This window comes from Rattus norvegicus, chromosome 2 (assembly GCF_036323735.1).
Source record: "Rattus norvegicus strain BN/NHsdMcwi chromosome 2, GRCr8, whole genome shotgun sequence".
In the NCBI taxonomy this organism is placed as follows: domain Eukaryota; kingdom Metazoa; phylum Chordata; class Mammalia; order Rodentia; family Muridae; genus Rattus; species Rattus norvegicus.
The window spans coordinates 28504992-28525292 of record NC_086020.1 but is presented as its reverse complement, the minus strand read 5'-3'; the positions used below and the strand labels follow the sequence as shown (position 1 = coordinate 28525292).

At 46.3% G+C, this 20301-nt stretch overlaps 1 protein-coding gene and 1 long non-coding RNA gene across 2 annotated transcripts; one reads left to right on the top strand and one right to left on the bottom strand.

Moving 5' to 3' along the window:
* Positions 1-293: 293 nt before the first annotated feature.
* LOC134485819 (uncharacterized) lies at positions 294-5238 on the bottom strand. Its single transcript, XR_010064040.1, has 2 exons — positions 5112-5238; positions 294-516 (listed from the first exon to the last, which is right to left on the bottom strand). It is a non-coding gene; the product is annotated as an uncharacterized LOC134485819 (long non-coding RNA).
* A 100-nt stretch (positions 5239-5338) lies between these two features.
* On the top strand, positions 5339-18290 carry F2rl1 (F2R like trypsin receptor 1). Its single transcript, NM_053897.3, has 2 exons — positions 5339-5513; positions 15487-18290. Exons 1-2 carry the CDS (start codon positions 5426-5428, stop codon positions 16590-16592), a joined length of 1194 nt encoding a protein of 397 aa, NP_446349.1. The 5' UTR covers positions 5339-5425; the 3' UTR covers positions 16593-18290.
* The last annotated feature ends 2011 nt before the right edge of the window (positions 18291-20301 follow it).

The following is a 20301-nucleotide window of genomic DNA, read 5'->3' as shown; positions in this document are numbered from 1 at the left end:
CACAGGCTACTGTAATAACATGTGCAGAAGGTAGCCAACACTTGGGCCAGGGTGGGATTTGGGATATGATGTCAAGCGGAGTTGCTGATAGATCAGATATGGGACATAAGTAGTCAGGAGCAAGGCAAGATTTTTTTTTTTAATCTGAAGAACTGGAGGGAAAGAGGTGTAACTTGAAGTGATGAGAAGATTGCACAAAGAAAGGTGAGGTCAGCACCTGGGTAAATACATCAGTCGTCTGGTGTGAGACTTACACGATAGGCCTGCGGATATACCCAAAGGAAAATGCTAGATAGATATTTATTTATTTTTATTTTCTTAATGTATGTGTGCTCTGTCTGCATGTACACCTGCACGCCAGAAGAGGGCATCAGCTCCTTTTATAGGTGATCGTGAGCCACCATGTGGTTGCTAGGAACTGAACTCAGGATCTGTGGAAGAGCAAGCCAGCGCTCTTAACTGGAGAGCCATCTCCCCAGCCTCCAGATGAATACGTTATGTCTGTCGTGGAGAAATCTAGGGTAGAAAAAGATGTGGAGTTGTTACTGTTTAGACAGTACTTCAAATCGCACGATCAACCAATGAACAATTACACATTTTAGAAAGAAATTCAAAAGATTAGCCCAGGCTTACTCCACTGTAGAGAGGTCAGCAGTGTGGGCCCACCAGTAGAGGACCAACTGCCAGTGAGGAGACTCCTGGGCGGAGGGACCTGGGGAGGTCAATGGTATCATTTCTACAGTTAGGATGGGTATTGGGAGCCTGGAAAGTGACTGTAGGAGTTATCACGTAGAAGTTCACTGCTAGCCTTGTTTAGAGTGTCTGCTCAACGGACGGGTGAATGAATCGAGCAGCTTTTCCTCCAGCCATAGCTGACCAGGTCCTGAAAGTTCAGGGACTTCATCGTTCCGGGGAAGAGTCACATGGTTTTGACAAAATAAACAAATAAAACATAAACAACGAGTGCAGAATTCTGTTTGCTTTCCTGCCTTTTCTCTCACAGTCTAAATGTCCTCTTCAAATTAGAGTGTGTGGGAAAAACACAGGAAGTCCCCTGTCTCTGGCACCTAGGCAGTCAGGAGTTGGTTATTCCTGAGTGTTTCACAGATTCATACAATAAATACCTCAAGGCCGTTCAGGCAATTGAATCATCAGATCCAAAAAAAAAAAAAAAAACCCCAAAACAAAACAAAACAAAAACAACAACAACAACAACAACAACAACAAAACCTGCAAGACTTGAGAAAAACCCCTGTGAACTGACTTCTATGAGCATACTTCATTTGTTCATTTTGACTGCTCCGGAGACAGTAACAGGCAGATCTCTGTGAGTTCGAGGCCAGCCTGGTCTAGAGAGCAAGTTTCCAGTATGGCTAGCATTACACAAAGAAACCCTGTCTCAAAACCCTCCTCCCTCTCCAACCACATTAATTAATTAATTAATTAATTAATTAATTAATAATTATCATGGTGGTGCTGGAATGAAATCCAGGGTCCCAAGTATGGTAGGCAAGCACTTTATCCCTGACCTACATCCCCAAACCAATAAATCCCATTCTTTTTTTTTTTCTTTTCTTTTTTTCGGAGCTGGGGACTGAACCCAGGGCCTTATGCTTGCTAGGCAAGCGCTCTACCACTGAGCCAAATCCCCAACCCCAATAAATCCCATTCTTCACATTATTAACTAATAGCATTGTTCACTAAAAGTGTTTCTTGGAAAGCTTGCTGATCCAAACTCATTTCCTAACTGCGTCAGTAGACTTGGAAGTGTCTGGAGGCCTACTCGTGGTTCTCTGAAGAGAGGGATTTCTCACCGAAGGCAGTCACCAAACAACGGCTCTCCCTTCTGTGCCAGGCAAGGTTACTCAAAACACTCCAACCAAACCCTTGGAAGCACTCTACAGGACAGGAACCAGATAGCAGATGTGATGGTGACAATTACACAAGGTGGGGAAGACTGGAGGGACATCAAAGATGAATTGGTGTCTCTCTTAGGGAGTGAGTGGCCTGGCCCCTTTCAGAAGCGGGCTCTGTTAAGTATGCTCAGCACTTTCCAGACTGGGGTAGTATAGGACAGGGGAGGGGTGCTGTAAATGTTCAGAGACAACAGCATACATCACGACAGTTAACAGACAACCCCACGAATGGGCTTTCTTGAGCAAAGAGGTTAGTGTCCGTGTTCCATCCCAGGATCAGTGAATCAACCCTCCAGAGAAGGGACTTAGACCCTATTCTTAGAAAAAGCACCCCAGAGGGACTTATTGCTGCACAGTGGCCCCCAGAGTCATAGTTGGCTACTCTAGAATTGTGCAGAGTCATATATGTATATAAGTATGTATGTGTGTATGTACGTATGTATGTATGCATGTATGTATGTATGCACGTATGTATGTACATACACACTCTACATAAATACATACCCACATATAAAAAGAACACATTAAAATAGTGACTCATGGCTTCACTTCCCACTCCCACCCCCTGTCCTCCCCTTCCCCGAGCAGCATTTCTCTGTGTAGCTCTGGCTGTCCTGGAACTCCCTCTGTAGACCAGGCTGGTCTCAAATTCAGAGCTTTAACAAACAGCCTGTGCTGCTCAAGTTAAGGTGTAGGCCGCCGCTGCCTGACTGCTTTCACCTATTGACTGACATGGGGAATGTTTAGGTTAGATTTCACTTTGCTGCTTTTAGAAATCAATTTTCTGAAGGGCGAGCCCTGGAGCCACACCCTGAAAGCTGTGGTTCTGGGGTTGGGGGGTGGGGCAGATGCTCCTCAGAGAAAGGAAAGAGACATTTTTGTTCTACCTCATACCAGAACCACGATTTTATTCCTAGGTGTCTTTAAACAGACAAAATGCTAACCCTGTAAGTGAGGCATCAAGACTTAGAGTGAACAGTTTATCCAAGGTCACAGAGGTGCGAAGGGGAAAAGAAGCCGGACTCCACCCAAGGCCTACACAAAGGAAGCTGAGTTACATTCATATTCCCAGAAGAACTTTTTTGAGACACAGCCATGAGAGACCCCTCAGGGATGTCCCATTAAAGAGAATGGTCTCGACCCTTGGGTTGTTTTCTCTGACCACTCCTCGTGTGTGTGTGTGTGTGTGTGTGTGTGTGTGTGTGTGTGTGTGTGTGTGTGTATGTGTGTTTGTGTTGGAAAGAATGTTTTGCTTGTCCATTTCTGACATCCAGAAAGGAAGCATTCTATTTTCGTGGCCGATTCCGGGTCATTTGCTTCTCTTCTTTTGGTTTCTAGGTGTGTGTGTGTGTGTGAGCCCCTGTGGGGGCAGAATGAAGATGGACTAACCATCCATCGCGTATGTTGAGGTGTGACCCAGACCTTTCATCAGATAGAAACTCTATTCTACACACTTATAGGACTATGGTGGTGACCATTTGGCTCAAGGCTGCACAGATATTAATGACTGTCATTAGTGCCTGCCTCACCGAAGGCTCCTGAGAGGGTGAGTCAACTTGATCCCTGCCTCTGGAGTGGAATCCCCCCTGTGAACATGCCAGGTGGCTGTCCTCAAACCCTGGAGAAACAGCTAACTCCGGTCTTTCTGCTAACTCTGTCGTCTTCTCAGAGAGCTGTTCAGGACTGCAGCTCATTCCACATTGAAATCCCCCTCCCTGTGGAGACACCTGCTTCTGTGCTCTAGCCAAGCCTCCTCTGTTTATGAATCCTTCCAGTATTTTCTCTGTAATTTAAACCACACTTTTATTGAACAGTGGCAAAATCTAATTCATTCTCTTAGTTTTAATTTATTTCTTTTTTTCTGGTCCATGGACCCTTTATTCCTTTACCAACCACCATGCGGCATCCAGGCAACAGCACTCAGACTGGCAACCAAAGCAATCCAGTTGTACAACCATCTGGGGCTTACCGTACGTACATTTAAGGCTTTTGAATTTGAAAAAGACAAAGAAAACTAAATTAAGACCAAACAACCCCAAACCCAATCCTGCAACCAATATAAGTAGTGTAGTGACTTAAACATCTCATTTCTGATGGTCACCTGGCACAACTCCAGTGACGAAAGCCAAAGAACTCCTAGACTAAGAGATCAGCTTAGGGTAATTTAACTACCCAAATTCTTCAAAGGAGAAACTTGGAATTTTTGTCTTGGGAATGTTATAAAAATTTTAATGGCAAAACATAGGAATAAAAACATATTGACAAAATGTATTCAATCATTTACAATACAAACAAGGATATATAGCCCAACTGGCCTCCAACTCTATGCTCCTGCCTGTCTCCGTGGTGGCGATTACCCCTGGTCCTTGGACATGCTCTACCACTGAGCTACAAACCCCAACCCACGCCTCTATATTGCTCTGGAATATGGCATCACACGCAGAAGAGACCCGAGTGGAATCAGGTATAGAGCAACACATTGTGGACGCATTTCAGTCACAGACTTGAGCTTGGAAGCGAAGGAGATTTACAAACCGGGTCCATGAACTGTTAACCCGAGGCAGCAAACATTCTAAGTCCCATCTCCAGATGGAGCGAGCATACATGGTTGCTGTAGGCTTTAGACAAGCTAAGAGTACCGAACCATTGGCGGTTAGTATTTTCCACACTCTAGCTCACACATCCGGGTTTGTTTAATGACACTGGTCGACAGATGAGCTTAAAACCTAATCCCAGAACGCGGAGTCCTTCCTGCCCCTTTTGACGGAGTTCACAGCAGTCTGCTCTGCCTCTACTTGAGCGAAACCTCACCAGATGTGCTGGTGGCACCATCCTGGCACCAGCACTTAGGAAGTGAAGGCTGGAGAAACGCCACAAGTTTGAAGTCAAGAGGGTAGGGGAGGCAGAGAGTTTTAGCAAAAAGGCAAAACAAGACAGCATTCAACAAAACAAACAACAACAAAAAAACCCTTTCATATCCGTCAGCTCCCACACTGCCTATTACACCACAAAGCCTTCCACACCAATTGCTGAAGACAAAGGCAACAGCTTAGACTTTCTAACATTTACAAGAGGATGACCTCACTGGTTCTCTGAAGTAATTAAAGGTTAAAGATAGTTTTGGACATCGCCCAGGCTCTAAGAACCCTGGGTCCCAACCTTCCTGTCATTTGCATTCCAATGGAGCCACCTCACCGGTCCAGCCCCACCCGCAGGCGACTCCAGCAGCCAAGTGGACGCTGGCCAACACACCGGAGCTACGGACAGGCTGTGCCGGGCTGGATGGCCCGGGGTGGGTGGGGCTTGCGTAAAACGGTCGAAGGGGCGTGGTCTCCTGGGAGGCGTGGCCTATCGCAGGTGCGTCCAGAGGCTCCGGTTTCACTGAAACGGGTCCCGCCCCAGGAAGGCTCAGTGAGGCTGGTGTTAAAGGAAGGGGACCCGGTACTCCGAGTGGGGCTCGGAGTTTCGAACCACTGGTGGCGGATTGCCCGCCCGTCCCACGTCCGGGGATGCGAAGTCTCAGCCTGGCGTGGCTGCTGGGAGGTATCACCCTTCTGGCGGCCTCGGCCTCCTGCAACCGGACCGTGAATGCACCGGGTGAGTTGGAGCGGCGGAGGAACGCGCTGGGCTGGTGGGGGGAATGGGGTAGGAGCGCACATCCCCGCTCTCTCAGTAGCTTTGATGGGGGTCCCTAACCAGGGCCAATCAGCCGGGACACCCGAGAAGTGCCCCCAAAGACATGCTAGAAACAGTCCTGGTCTGGGCACTTGAAATCTCTATTGGTCGACGTGGTTCGGGAGATAAGGAAGGAGCGCAGGCAGGACTCAGCCTCCCCTCCCTCCGGTGGTTCCTTTGCAAACACTGAGTCATTGAGAGCTTTTCGCGGACCCTGTGAACTCCGTTCGGCTGGGTGCTACCAGACCCCTGGATTACAGCAATTTGATGGCTCACGGTTGGGCGGAGTGAGTGGGAACCCGAGCCCTGGGAAGTTCCCACCTCGCGTTTTGCACTCGCACCCATCCACTGAACCCCTTCGTTGGGGGTTGAACCACAGTGTTCGAGACCCACTCGGGGCTACGGTGCCTGGCATCGCAGTGGATGCGCTGGACATGGAACTCAGTGGGGTTGGATGTCACGTGGTGGTAGAAGGGGACCTTTCCGACCCTTATTATATTTTTTCTAGACTTTTTTAGACTTTCTAGCCTAGAGATTTCGAGACCTTCCGGGGCCTCGGAGCTCACCCTGGTAGCCACCCAGTTCTAGTTCTGAGGCTGCCTAGCCCAAGAAACAGAACTGCAAGAAAGCGGTTCGGGGCGGTGCTTCAGTGGCCCGCCGCCGTTTTGGGCGGGTGGTGCTTCTCCCGGTGAGCTCGAACTGGCGCTTCTAGAAGCCAGGGAGACCTCTGCAGGCTGTAGGGTGGGGTGGGAGGTGTTTACTGCAAGAGATAGCCAGCTACACTTGCTAGAGTCATAAAGGTCATTTCTAGCCTTTACTTTGTCGATAAGTTGTAGAAGAACGTCTAACCCCTCTCGGTTTGCCTGTCATTTAAAGTTAGAACTTTAAAATTCAGAAGCAAAAGTTAGTGTGTGCAAACTTTAAATAAAAAAGTGATTGGAAGTGATTACTTTGATGATTCACCAAGTATAGGAAACATATCATGATTATTTGGCTCCTTCCGTTTACAGAATGAGGAGATTGGGAGGGAAAGGTTCCTAGCGTACGAGGTGAACTTGATTTTAACAATAAAAAAAAAAAATCAGGTTACTTGTTAACCCGAGTTACTTAATATCCCACCTTGGTTTTTCTCTCTGTATAATTATACTCCATTGCCGGTGACTTTCCTAAACAGTTAGTCTAGTAACACAGACTTTAGAGGCAGGGAGGTTTTTTCTCAATTGAAATTAAATCATTTTGGTTAGGACACAGGGCACCTTGACATCTTTGCTCACGCCCCTCAAGTCTGGTCTTTCTGTCTGCGCCTTGACTTCTTAAGCAGCAGATTGGGCTTGGTTTTCTCCAGCCCCCAAAAGATTGCTTCTCGGAAAGGGTCCCAACCAAAGATAAACCTCATATTTTTGCAGGAGGGGGTGGGGTTGGGGCACTGAATTGCGAATGTGACATTTAAATCAGCTTTTCTCCAACACAATCACTACTGCAGTCTCCCCCTCTCCTGCTCCCTCTCCCCTTTCTTGTCTTGCTGGTCATCTAACCCAGGGATTTGCACAGGCTGGGTAAGTGCTGGACTGTTGCTGTTTCTCTAGTGACACAGTCAGTCCATTTCCGTTTTAAGACTGGTTCTTTTTTGGTGTTCGTTGTACTCTTTTCTTCTTTTTCTTCCTTTGAAACAGTATTGCTGTGTATCCATGGTTGGCCTGGAATTCTCTATGTATAACCACGCTGGCCTTGAACTTGCAACAATTCTTCTCTTCTGAATGATGGGATTACAGGAATGAATGCACCACCATGCTTAGACAACATTTTTAAAGTTAATTTAAAAACATTATGGGCACTGGTGTTTTTGCCTGCATTCATGTCTGTGTGAGAGTGTCGGATCCCCCGGAACCGGAGTTAGAGACAGTTGTCAGCTCCTACTTGGGTACTGGGAACTGAACCCAGATCCTGGGAGAACAACCAATGCTGAGCCCATCTCTCCAGCTCCCCATAACATTTTCTTTTTTAAAATCATAACAGTAATATGTGATCACTGAAAAAGAAAAAGAAAGAGGAGAAATTTAACGAAATCATCCTAAACACCGGTACTTAAAATAACCACTACTAACATTTTGATTTATATCTTTCCCATGCTTTTGTACCTGTGAAGTGCATAAAAATACATAACATTCCCAGATTAGAAAGCCTTGTACAAGTATGGGTTTTTAACATGTAAAGGTCAATAACAGTTTTAACAGCTTTCAAATATGGACACACACACACACACACACACACACACACACACACACACCAGCGTCCCATGTATTAAGTACTAAACCTTAGGGCCTCCTGTGTATTAATCAACCACCTTGTCACTGATTTTACATTTTATTTTGAGGCAAAGTCTCCTTAAACTGCCCAAACTCCTTGGATCCACTAGGTAACCCAGGCAGGCCTTGAACCTTGGGTTCCATTTCCTCATCCTGAATAGCTATGATTATAGACCAGCACCGGCAAGCCTGGCTTCATCCTTTTTAAATTAGTGTCTCGTGAACAGGCACACAGGATGTTTCCAAAGTCTTGTGGTATAAAAACCCTAATGAGCGTGGAGACAGGAGGTGGGTGCTTGGTCCCCTTTGCTTTCTTCCTGTTACTAATTAACCTTGACCGCTCAGGCCTCATGAAGTCTGTATTTGACTTTCTTATGGTTTTATTATCTGGACAAATGTTGGGGAAAACAGTTCCTCTTGGGGGGAAAAAGAGCTTACAAAGTTTGCTGAAAGCGTACCTAGGGAGGGATGAATAGCGTCTGAAAACTTTTTTTTTTTTCAGCCTGTGCTCCTAAGAGTTGATAGCAAAAGAACTCTGGGAAAGGACGAAAATACTGAGACCAAGTCCACTCCCCAATGACGTCCTTTAAACCACAGAAGGACCATCCTGAAACTGCTGTCCTACTATTTATTTCCATTCCAATAATAAATCTACGTACAGCCAGAAGACAGCCTTCTGTCCATGTTTGGTAGGGATGTTATAGCTCTCATAAACTACTGAAATAGCCCCTTTCTGATATGGAGATGGTTCCTTTTGTTGTACCATGGTTAAACAATGGTTCAACGAAAGTTCTCCACGAAGGGGTCAGCGTGAGACAGATTCCTGCAAGTAAATCGCAGGTCACGAACTAGCACATTTTAACTTTTGATATATTCGCCAAATGACTTTTAAAAAGATCCTATCAGCGTGCACTCTGGGTGGCTGAAACCTACGACAGGAAGAAAGAGTAACGTTTGCTCTTCTCCCCTTGTTCTGCTCTAAGGAAACAGACGCTTTACATAGCTTGGTGGGAGGATCCTAAATTTAAGGTTTTTCGAATTATGTACATTAGAGTCTTATTAGGCAGAGGAGAGCGGATTATTTTATTGGTTTCTTGTTAACAGTTGACTGTATATTTCCTGTAGGGAGGTGAGGTCTAGTCTTAGGACTAGGGGTATAGTAACTTAGGATGCACAAGCCTGTTTCCTGTTTGGCAGTCCTTGGGGCGGGTGTTTACTTGAGCACCAGTGGGTGTATGTTTTTGTAGCCCTAGAAATAAGGTGACCTCAGAGCCAGGTACTCTGCGTGTGTCCCTACTTTGTAGTCACCCGTAGTCTCTGCTTAGTTTTGAAACACTGTGCCTGTTTGACAACTAGAATCAGGGATACCAGCGGGTTTTTTATGCAATACAGAAAGGACAGAGCCCATGCCTCAAGGACCTTTGAACAGGGTCGTGGAATGGTTTAATGTGAATGTCTGTTACCGTTTTGGTTCGGTTTTGTTTGGTTTGTTGTTTTCTTTTATTATTTCAAGATCTTGCTGTGCAGCCCAGACTTGCCTAAAACTCATGATCCCTTGTCTCAGACTCTTAGTGTTTAAAGCTGGGATCCCCAACTCTATTTTGTGTGGTGGGGGTTGGGGAGGCAGCCTGGAAGTCAACCTTGTCCGTTCTGGGCTTTACCACTTTACCACTGAGGTAGCATCCCCAGCCCTTAGAGTGGTGAATCTGGGTGGGATTTGGGCCTTTCTCCTCCTCCTGTTCTTTCTTCCTCTTCCTTTTTTAAAGTTATACTTGCTTAAAATCCCCAGCCATCCTTCTTCTGTTACAATGTTGCTCCTCGTTCCTCTTTTCTCTTTATTTTGGAGTTCTTGTTTAATGTTGTTTTGGTCGCCACCACGAAGGCAATGGTTATTACTCCTTGGCTAGATGTGTTTGATCTCTAACCTCGGCCCATCTCTCTGTGCTACTTTTAATAGCTTTATCGGGGTCTCTATGCCAAATAATTTTCACAATACACACAGCCCATTTAAGCAACTTTGGTATACTTATAGAATTGGGACCATCCCTGTGGTCAGTTTGAGCACACTTTGAATACCCACGGGCATCATCTTTGCTGTTGCCGGCCAGCCCTGGCCATCAATAGTCACCTTTCTACCTCGGACTTGCCTGTTCTGAATAGTTGACATGTATAGATTCACATAATGTATGGGCCTCTGAGACTGGCTTCTTATTAATGGTTTTTATTTTTCCCCCCAAGGCTTGCCCATGTTACAGCATGCATCAACAACCTAGTTCCTTGCTTTATTTCTTTTTCTTTCCTTCTTTCTTTCTTTTCTTTTTTTTTTTTTTTTTTTTTTTTGGTTTTGTTTTTGGACATTTGTTACCACTCTCCTGCCCAGCCTGTTTCATTTCTTTGTGTGTGTTTGTTTGAGTCTCTGAGTCTCATGTGACTCGGGAGGGCCTTAAACTCATACTCAAGTTAGCCGTGTAGTGAAGGGTGACATTAAAGTTCCGATCCTCGTGGAGTGCTGTGATTGGTGTGGGCTTACCATACCCAGTTTAAAAGGGTGCTAGTGATCAGACTGTGGGCTTCTAGTAGAAGCCCTCCAGGCTGCAGCAGCTGAACCCAGCCTGTTTGTTTTTTGAGATGAGCTCTAACTCTGCTGAGGCAGCTGCTATCAAATTCCTAGGCTTAAACGGTTCCCACGCCTTGGCTCGCCAAGGTCTGGGACAACAAGCATGCAGTTACTATGTCCGGCTCAATACTTGACCTTTCTTTTCCTTGCTAGGTGTCATTCCATTGTGTGGACACGTCTCCTTTTGTTTATTTGTTCTTCTGTTGATGAATTTTGGGGTTGCTTCCATTTAGGGCTGTTATGAATAATGCTGCTTTGAGTGTTAATGTACGAGTTGTTTTATGGACGAGGTTTCCTTTTTCCTGGGTATTGTGGTTGATCTTCGATTTCGACTGGCTGGGAATCATCACCAAAACATACCTGTGGGTGTATCCGAGAAGCACTTTCAGAACAGTTTTGTTTATGTTATGTTTCGTTGTTTGTTTTTCCAGGGTTTCTCCGTACAGTTCTAGCTGTCCTAGAACCGCACTCTGTAGACCAGGCTGACCTCGATCTCAGAGATTCGCCTCCCTCTGCTTCCCACATGCCAGGATTAAAGGCGTATGCTGGCCACCACCGCTGCCCTGCCAGAACAGTTTTAATTGAGGAGGGAGGACCTATTCTGAATTTGGGCGGGACACCCGGTTCATAGGCTGGAGTCCCAGCCTCCATAAGAGAAGACCCCAAGCTGAGAGCACCAGCATCTCTGTCTACCACCCCTCTCCTAAAGTGTGACTGCCTGTGTGCCAAAGGAAACACTTCCTCCCCTAGTCATGTGCTGAATCCTAGCAACACGAAACCTAAGGCTTGTGAGGATGCATCTGGAGCTGGCAATTTGCAGCCTGGGAGAGGGTCCTCACCAGATCCTAACCATGCTGAGACGTCCCCCACTGGTTTCTGTCCACCACAGCTGTGAGGAATATGCATGCTGTGTATAAACCACTTTTTTTTAAAAGATTTATTTATTTATTATATATAAGTACACTGTAGCTGTCTTCAGACACACCAGAAGAGGGCATCGGATATCTTTACAGATGGTTGTGAGCCACCATGTGGTTGCTGGGAATTGAACTCATGACCTCTGGAAGAGCAGTCGGGTGCTCTTAACCACTGAGCCATCTCTCCAGCCCATAAACCACTTTTTAAATTACATCCCCTCCCACCCCCTCCCACCCCCGCCTCCAGGTGGATATGTGTGCATTTGTGTGTGCGCCTGTGTGTGTGTGTGTGTGTGTGTGTGTGTGTGAGAGAGAGAGAGAGAGAGAGAGAGAGAGCTTGCCATTGAGTACATGGGGAGATAAGCAGACAACTTTTGGGTCTTGTTTCTCTTAACCATGTGCGTTCTGGGGTTCAGCTTGGCACCAAGCACCTTTACCCACTGAGCCATCTTGCCGCCCCTAGCTGCTCACTTTTTATCTCTTTGTTACCTCTTCGCAGATGTACTCTGATCACCAGGTCAGAGTCCATTCCAGCAAGATTTCTTCAGGCTGACTAATCACCTTGTACTGTGACCTTAGTAGCTATAAAAAGGCAATATATGAGCTTAGAGCTCCTCCTTTTTTAGAGAGCATTACGTAACTTTGGGAACAGTAGGAAGTTGATTTTCCTGGTGAGAACTCTAAAATCTCAGCCACTGCCCATGGAAGTTCAGGGTTCCTGGCTGTGGTGCTTGAAATGAGAACATCCCCCATAAGGTTGGATATTTGAATACTGGTTTCCAGTTAGTGGACCTGTCTGGGAGGTGTGGTGTTGCTCGGGGAAGCAAGTCTCCCCACTTTTGATTTTTCCCTCTGCTTCTTGCTTGTGTTTGAAGGTGTGAGTTCTGATCTTCCAGTTCCGGCTGCCGTGCCCACAGCTTGCAGCTGCGTCTCCCCACCACGACACTCTCTTAGCGCTCGGGATCTGTAGGCCCAAATGACATTTCTCCTTCTGTAAATTGCCCTGTTCATAGTGTTTTGTCATAGCAATAGAAAAGTAACCACCAATACACCTAGTGGGCTGTTTCAGGCCTTTGTGGATAAGTGGTATCCACAGAGCACTGGTCCACTGCTCGCAGGGTCCAGCTGTGTTATACACCACCCTCTGGGCAGCTGTGGGGGATTTGCAAGGGTTTTTTTTTTTTAAATTCCTCTAAAGGGCTGGCAGAACATGTTGACATTAATATGGGTGACTATGTGAATTACTGAAGGAGGAGCAAATTAAAGAAAGTGACTTTTGGTATGTTAGTGTTTGTAGAGTCTAGACAGGTTGGACTGATCTCTATGGGTTCTGTGTAGTATCAACTAGGCGTGGAGGGGGAGGGGGAGTGAAACCATGGTTTCTGGTAATGAACGAAGGCCAAATCTTCCCACATCACAACTGTTTAACTTCGGGACGGGTACTCAGTTACTGATTTGTGCCTCAGTTTCTTCATCTGTAAAATGAGGCACCACAGCAGGTGCCCTGCGTACAGTGTGGACAGTAGTACCAGACCCACAGTGAGTCAGTGCTGATCTCTGAGATGGCAGCCACGATCCTGTAATTTGCTGTGGTTCCCTGTGAGACCTTTGGCACCCAGTGCTCAGTCCAGTGTCCTGTAGAAACGAGTAGAGGATCCGTGGCTTTCGATCCCGCTCACTTCTTCCATGGATGTGGGGAGGTGAGCATAGTCACCCAGAGGGATGTCAGGGCTGGGCCAGGGGCTAAGAGACTGAAGGAATTGTGGCACCTTGCTAGAATTAAAGACACCTTTAATCCTATATAGGTTCCCTTGTAATTGTTGAGTCTGTAAACACATCATTACTGTTTCCTTGAGATGCTTAAGAATTAGTCGCTCCTGTTTGTGGCTTGAAAAACACCCCAGGGAACCAGCATGCCTTCTGTGTAGAAGGGTATCTTCTGAAACACTCGCTGTTTTGCGAAACGGTATTCCATTGTGGATCTATGTGCTAAGTACCCGGTTGCCGTGCAGAACACATTCTTCATGGAGTTATCTAGTTCAGTGTCTGAGGAACATTGTGCCGTTCAGGAATAATGTCCCTTGAGACATGCATCCCAGGCTGGCCTCAAAATCATAGAGGTCTATCTGCCTCTGCCTCCCAAGTCCCATATTAAAGGCATATGCCGCTGCACCTGGCTTTGTTTTAATTTTTTTTAATGATTTATCTATTCTATAAATAGATACCTGCAGGCCAGAAGAGGATATCAGATCTCATTACAGATGGTTGTGAGCCACCATGTGGTTGCTGAGAACTGAACTCAGGACCTCTGGAAGAGCAGTCAGTGCTCTTAACCACCAAGCCGTCTCTACAGTCCTGGTTCTAATTATTTTTTTAAATTTTATTTATTTAATAATGTATGAGGGCTCTGCTGCATATACATCCACAGGCCAGAGAGAGCATCAGATCCCCTTATAGATTGGTTGTGAGCCACCATGTGGTTGCTAGGAATTGAACTCGGGATCTCTGGAAGAGCAGTCAGTGCGCTAACCGCCGAGCCATCCCTCCAGTTCCCCTTGGTTTAATTTTTAAAGGCTGCTCCTTTTGGACAGTTATAGAAGAAATGGAAACACTGGACACATGCTTCCGCTAAGTGCATTTATTTTCCTAAGGCCCCCGTGATGTGCGGTGCTATAAACCAACAGATATTTGCTCTCTCGGTTCTGAAGTGAGGGGTCTGGAATGAAAGGGGGCGGGGAGACTGTCCATCCCCAGAATCCGGGTGGGTGCTGCCATCTTTGGTGTCTCTCGGCACAGTGAGCCAGCCTTTGCTCCCATTGTCTACCACGTTGCTTTCTCTGCTGTTTTCTCTTTTTCTGCCCCCAACTTCCCTCGGTCTTAAAAGACCGTTGTCATTGGGACCGAGTGCCTAAGTGGAAATCCAGGATAGCGTTCTTGTGGTTGTGGGTTAGGGTTGCCAAGATCCTTGTCTACTGGAGATTAGGACAGGAACATAGAGGGCACCTTCCATTTTCTGCAGTGGGTGGAAAGTGAGCTACTGATCCCTGTAAGCGCCAGCGCTCCTCCCACTCACCCTACACCGACCGACAGCCCTACGTGGTGAAACTTCCCGAAGTGAACGGTCCTGTAGAACCTGAGTCTGGAGCCAGAAGCAGATCAGATCAATAAATTCCAGAAAGTCAGGAGAGGTATGCTGTCTTCCTCGGTCCATGAACAATGTGTAAGATGGTGGAGGCCTCAGGCTCATCCTTAAAGTAAAAACTCTTTCGTGTCCTCCTTTCCTCCGTCAGGTCTGTGAGTGAATACAGGATGAGGCAGGGTGAAGGATAGGCTTGCCATTCATTGGTTGGTAGGTTGGTTCTGTTTCGTTTTGCTTTTGATGGACTCACTATGTCACCCAGGCTGGTCTCGGATTCCTTAAGCTAAAACAATCCATTCGCCTCAGCTTTCCAAATAGCTGAGACTATAGGCATGTCCTACCTCACCCAGGTCTACTTGTGGTTTTGAATGCTCCATTCATAGCATGAAGGAAGCACCCTAAGTTAAAACTTGCTGCTACATGCTCGAAACTCAGAGAACATTTGGTGTCGCCAGTACCTGCCTGCCAACAGCTCTGTGGGACGATGTTTATGAAGCCAGCAGAGAGCTGGGAAATGCCTACCCATTTTTGATCTATCAAAAACTGCTGATGGTTGTGTGGTTAAATAATAGGACTGATGAGTGTAGCTAATTTTTTTTAAAAATGAAATCCTGTCAGTCTTAGGATTCCTAGAAGTCACTGTCCTATACAGAATCCAAAACTCTCACTGTTGACAAAGTACCATTCCTGGGGCTGAAGATGTAGCTCAGTGGTAAAATACTTGCCCAGCACACACAAGAATTAGACTCCGACTGCCGCCAACCGCCCCTGCCCAGTACGGTTGCTCAGAGAGAATATTCCCCATAGTACTCCAATATCATCTGTCAGTGTTCATCTGAACTTTTTCATTTCAGTGCAGCTCCCTGTGTTGGACCATTTATCTCAGTAACCACTCTGTTCTGCCTTCTTCGTGCAGGACCCAACAGTAAAGGGAGAAGTCTGATTGGCAGATTGGACACGCCGCCTCCCATCACTGGGAAAGGGGCTCCAGTTGAACCAGGCTTTTCCGTTGATGAATTCTCTGCATCCGTCCTCACCGGGAAGCTGACCACCGTCTTTCTCCCGGTCATCTACATCATTGTCTTTGTAATTGGTTTGCCCAGTAATGGTATGGCCCTCTGGGTCTTCTTCTTCCGAACGAAGAAGAAGCACCCTGCTGTGATTTACATGGCCAACCTGGCCTTGGCAGACCTCCTCTCTGTCATCTGGTTCCCCCTGAAGATCTCCTACCACCTCCATGGCAACGACTGGACCTATGGGGATGCGCTCTGCAAGGTGCTCATTGGCTTTTTCTACGGCAATATGTACTGCTCCATCCTTTTCATGACCTGCCTCAGCGTGCAGAGGTACTGGGTGATCGTGAACCCCATGGGACACTCCAGGAAGAGGGCCAACATCGCTGTTGGCGTCTCCCTGGCCATCTGGCTCCTGATTTTTCTGGTCACCATCCCTCTGTACGTCATGAGGCAGACCATCTACATTCCAGCCTTGAACATCACCACCTGTCACGACGTGCTGCCCGAGGAGGTCCTGGTGGGGGACATGTTCAGTTACTTCCTCTCCCTGGCCATTGGAGTCTTTCTGTTCCCAGCCCTCCTTACTGCGTCTGCCTACGTGCTCATGATCAAAACGCTCCGTTCCTCCGCCATGGACGAGCACTCGGAGAAGAAAAGGCGGAGGGCTATCCGCCTCATCATCACGGTGCTGTCCATGTACTTCATCTGCTTCGCTCCCAGCAACGTGCTGCTCGTCGTGCATTATTTCCTCATCAAAAGCCAGAGGCAGAGCCACGTCTACGCCCTCTACCTCGTCGCCCTCTGCCTGTCCACCCTCAACAGCTGCATAGACCCCTTTGTCTACTACTTTGTTTCGAAAGATTTCAGGGACCAGGCCAGAAACGCGCTCCTCTGCCGAAGCGTCCGCACCGTGAAACGCATGCAGATATCGCTCACCTCCAACAAGTTCTCCAGGAAATCCAGCTCTTACTCCTCCAGCTCAACCAGTGTTAAAACCTCCTACTGAGCTGGGCCTGAGGATATGGAGCCAGCTTGATGATGATGCTGGTGATGATGATGATGATGATGATGATGGTGATGATGATGATGATGCTGATGATGCTGATGATGCTGATGATGATGATGTATGTGTGTGTATATGTGCGTGCATGCGTGTGTGTGTGTGTGTGTGTGTGTGTGTGTGTGTGTTAGGGATGCACCACAACGCACGGGGCTGTCATTTCCTATCCAAGTTGCTAGTCTCTGTACCAGTCACAAGAATGATGGACGTCAGCGTCCGAAACTGAAGGAACCGAGAGGAACATGCTTTGCAGAAGTGAGGAAGGAAATTCGTTGACCTGCAGAGAACTACACCTGGCAAGAAAGTTAAGACCCCCCCGAAATGCTTTCTTGTTCATCTGGAGTCCGTCATGGCTTTGTCAGGATCTGAGATCCTTGTAGAGCTTCAGTCCAGCTGATAATGACTCTATAGACTTGGAAGATGTGTCTGCGAATGAGGCTCCTGGCCGGCATTCCAACTGGTTAACACTGAGCTTGCTGGACGACAGGATTCAAATGGCCACAGTGGTTCCGTTCTCGCATGGTTTCATCAGAACTACTGGGGATCTTGTTCAATGTGCAGGTCCCTCAGCCTCAGTGCCCAGGGAGCTCGGATACGAGGGGGCCGCTCTACAAACTTCAGTGATGTCTGCATACACAGAACCGCAGAGGCGAGCCCCGTTCCGCTTGCCAGGGCACCGTAGTGACGTTGGCAAAGAAAAACCAACAGCAGTGTTTGAGCCTCCTTTTGGTCAGTTTATGATGAATTTCCCTATGGGTTAACTGGGATTTCTGGTTCCTTTATTACCCCTTTGTAGTTTTATATGTCTGTAAGTCAACAAAATGAGGCTCCTAAACATGTAAATAAAAATTTTGTTTATTTTTTTTAATTTTACATAAGTCAGTGTGGGTAATAGAGTATTAGGCCGACTGCAAATACTGCTTAGTTTTTTTCTAAGTTAATTTTTAAATACATCATGCAAACTTAAGACATTTTCATGATAAAGCACTATTACAGTGTCAGTTCCCTTCTCCCTCAGTCATATGCCTTCCCGGGATGCTGGCCCTTCCCCTCCTCTCCTTCCCCCCTTGCCTTCCCCCTCCCCCCAGATAGCCAGTGTGCCTTCATGTACCATTTAGTATTTTATAAAAACCGTCGTTGAAATATTTATTATCAGTTTTGTTCACCTTTTACCGTCCATTGAATGAACGTCTTCTCGTCTGTTTGGGCAAGAGCAGGAACAAGAGGCTACGGCCATTGCAGGGGTACGTGGTTCCAGACTTACTTTATATACCGCCTGGATCTGCGGCTTGAGAAATTACCTTGTACGAAGGCTTTCTAAATAATGTATAACCCTTGACCTTTTTTTTTTTAAACAACTTCTTTCCAGCTGTGTGTTCTTTTGTAGAAGGAGGAGGAGAAGGGAATCCCCCTGTTGTAGATACAGTGATCTGATCACCCTATCCTGTTCTGTTCTTTCTTCCTTTCTTCTTTAACACAGTGCGATGCCCACCCCACCACTTTCCAGTCCTTCCTTCTTCCTTCTTTCCTTCCTTTCTTCTCTTTCCACAACACTAGGGATCTAAACCTAGCCTTGTGAATTTACACTTTTTCCCCCACACTAGTTTTTCTAATAAACAAAATGTAGTTCACGTTGCTCCACAATGACTGCCTTTCATTAGTCATTATGTTTAAGATTGTTTCCATGTATTTCTACAACTCGGATATCCATTTTTAAAGGTTGTCGGCCTTTTTCTAGTCTGGATATATTACAATGTGTATATTCCCTCCTGGATGGCACCTTGACCTACCCTAGCTCTTGGGATTTTTTTTGTTTTTTTGTTTTTTTTTTCCTTTTTGGCCATTTCGACATTACTGTGTTGTACATCTGTGAGTAGATATCATTCACATTTACTCTCCTTTTATTGAGATGGGGTTTCACTATATTGCCCTGAAACTTACTGTACACCAGGCTGACCCATTAACCTCATAGACATCTGCTTGCCTTTGCCTCCCGATTGCTGGGATAAATGTTTGCACCACGGCACCTGGATCTTTGAGAATATTTGTGAAGGCTGTGTTCCTGGAATAGAATGGGAAGCTGTAAAGTTGTATGCCTAGGGGGCTGGAGAGATGGCTCCCTAGGTAAGAGCATTTGTCTCTTTCCGAAAGGACCTTGGTTCAGTTCCAAGCACCATTGGAATGATGGCTCATAAACCAGCATTTGATGACCTCTCTGACCTCTGAAGGCATTCAGCATGCATGTGGTTCACATGCACACATGCAGGCCAAACACACACACACACACACACACACACACACACACACACGCACATACATATATACACACACATTCACACACATACACTCACATACACACACAGAGACACACACAGAGACACAGACACACACATTAAGTAAAAACAACTAAGTCTTTTATTTTAAAGATTTGTTTTATTTATTATATATAAGGACACTGTCACTGTCTTCATGCACACCAGAAGAGAGCATCAGATCCCATTACAGAAGGTTGTGAGCCACCATGTGGTTGCTGAATTTGAACTCAGGACCTCTGGAAGAGCAGTCAGTGCTCTTAACCAGTAAGCCATCTCTCCAGCCCTCAAACAACTGACTCTTAAAAGGAAAAGTTGTATATCTGTTGTGGGGTGTGTCAGATGGCTATTTTAAATTTTGATAATCTTTTGCCCGAATTGCTTCAGTATCTAAAGGCGCCGTCCAAAATGCCCACATCTGTTTCCCAGAGCGCTCATCCACATTTCCTGCCACCGGCCTTTTGAAAGTTTGCTGGTCAGACTTGATAACTCTGTTTGTACTCAGGAAGCTTCACCTTATAGCAGTCGCAGTTCGGCCTGACCGTTGCTGAAGCTAGACTCTGCCCTTAGCTCTTTGAGAGCGTTACCTGTGAGGATATTTGCGTCTTTCACTTAAGGCCTCGAGGATGAGCGACTGGGCACATTTCTGTACTCCCCAGTAGCATGTAGCATAACCACACTCGTCCCCTCCTTCCCAAGGCTTTGTCTTCTGTAGATCAGTTACCCAAAGTCAAACTGCTCTGAAAATACTAATCGGGAATTTGTCCATTTTATAATGTGCATGTCCTGAGTAAGGATCGAGGTGGGGCCAGTGTGGTGAGTCTTGGCCCAGTCTTTGGAAGGCTGTTTGCCACAATCCAACTGTGGTTTGGCTATCAGATCTGCCGTGGGCTGTCACGTGGTGTCTTAGCACCTGTCTTCAAGCAGCATATTCTTGAACCCAAGGAGAGAGTGTCCAGTAACTGAAAAGGGAAACAGGAAGCTACTATGAGAAAGTGCTGAGTCCACATTCACTTTACTCCTTTTTTGAGATTTTGTGACGATGGTTTTGTATTTGGTTATTTATAAATTGTGTTTTATAAATTGAATTTTATCCCTACTATGTGTGCTTGGGAACATGCATATGCAGGTTTCGGGGAGTCCACAGTTGTTTGCTGGGGATCTTAGAATGTATCCACTAAGGGTAAGGGGCTTGTGTGATTGGATCTATGTTCCAGCAAGAAATGAAGAGAAAGATCAGATTAAAAGGCCCAGAGAGCCTCCACATGGCCATCTATAAATGTGTCCATTGGTAAAAAGCCTTTCTGGTATTTGCCATTTATTAGTCATTTTTTAAATAATAT

Bases quoted from the DNA above. Each gene is read 5' to 3' on its own strand.
- F2rl1 (NM_053897.3), top strand. From the start codon at position 5,426: ATGCGAAGTCTCAGCCTGGCGTGGCTGCTGGGAGGTATCACCCTTCTG. The intron at 5,514-15,486 runs GTGAGTTGGAGC...TTCTTCGTGCAG, and splicing joins CCGGACCGTGAATGCACCGG to GACCCAACAGTAAAGGGAGA.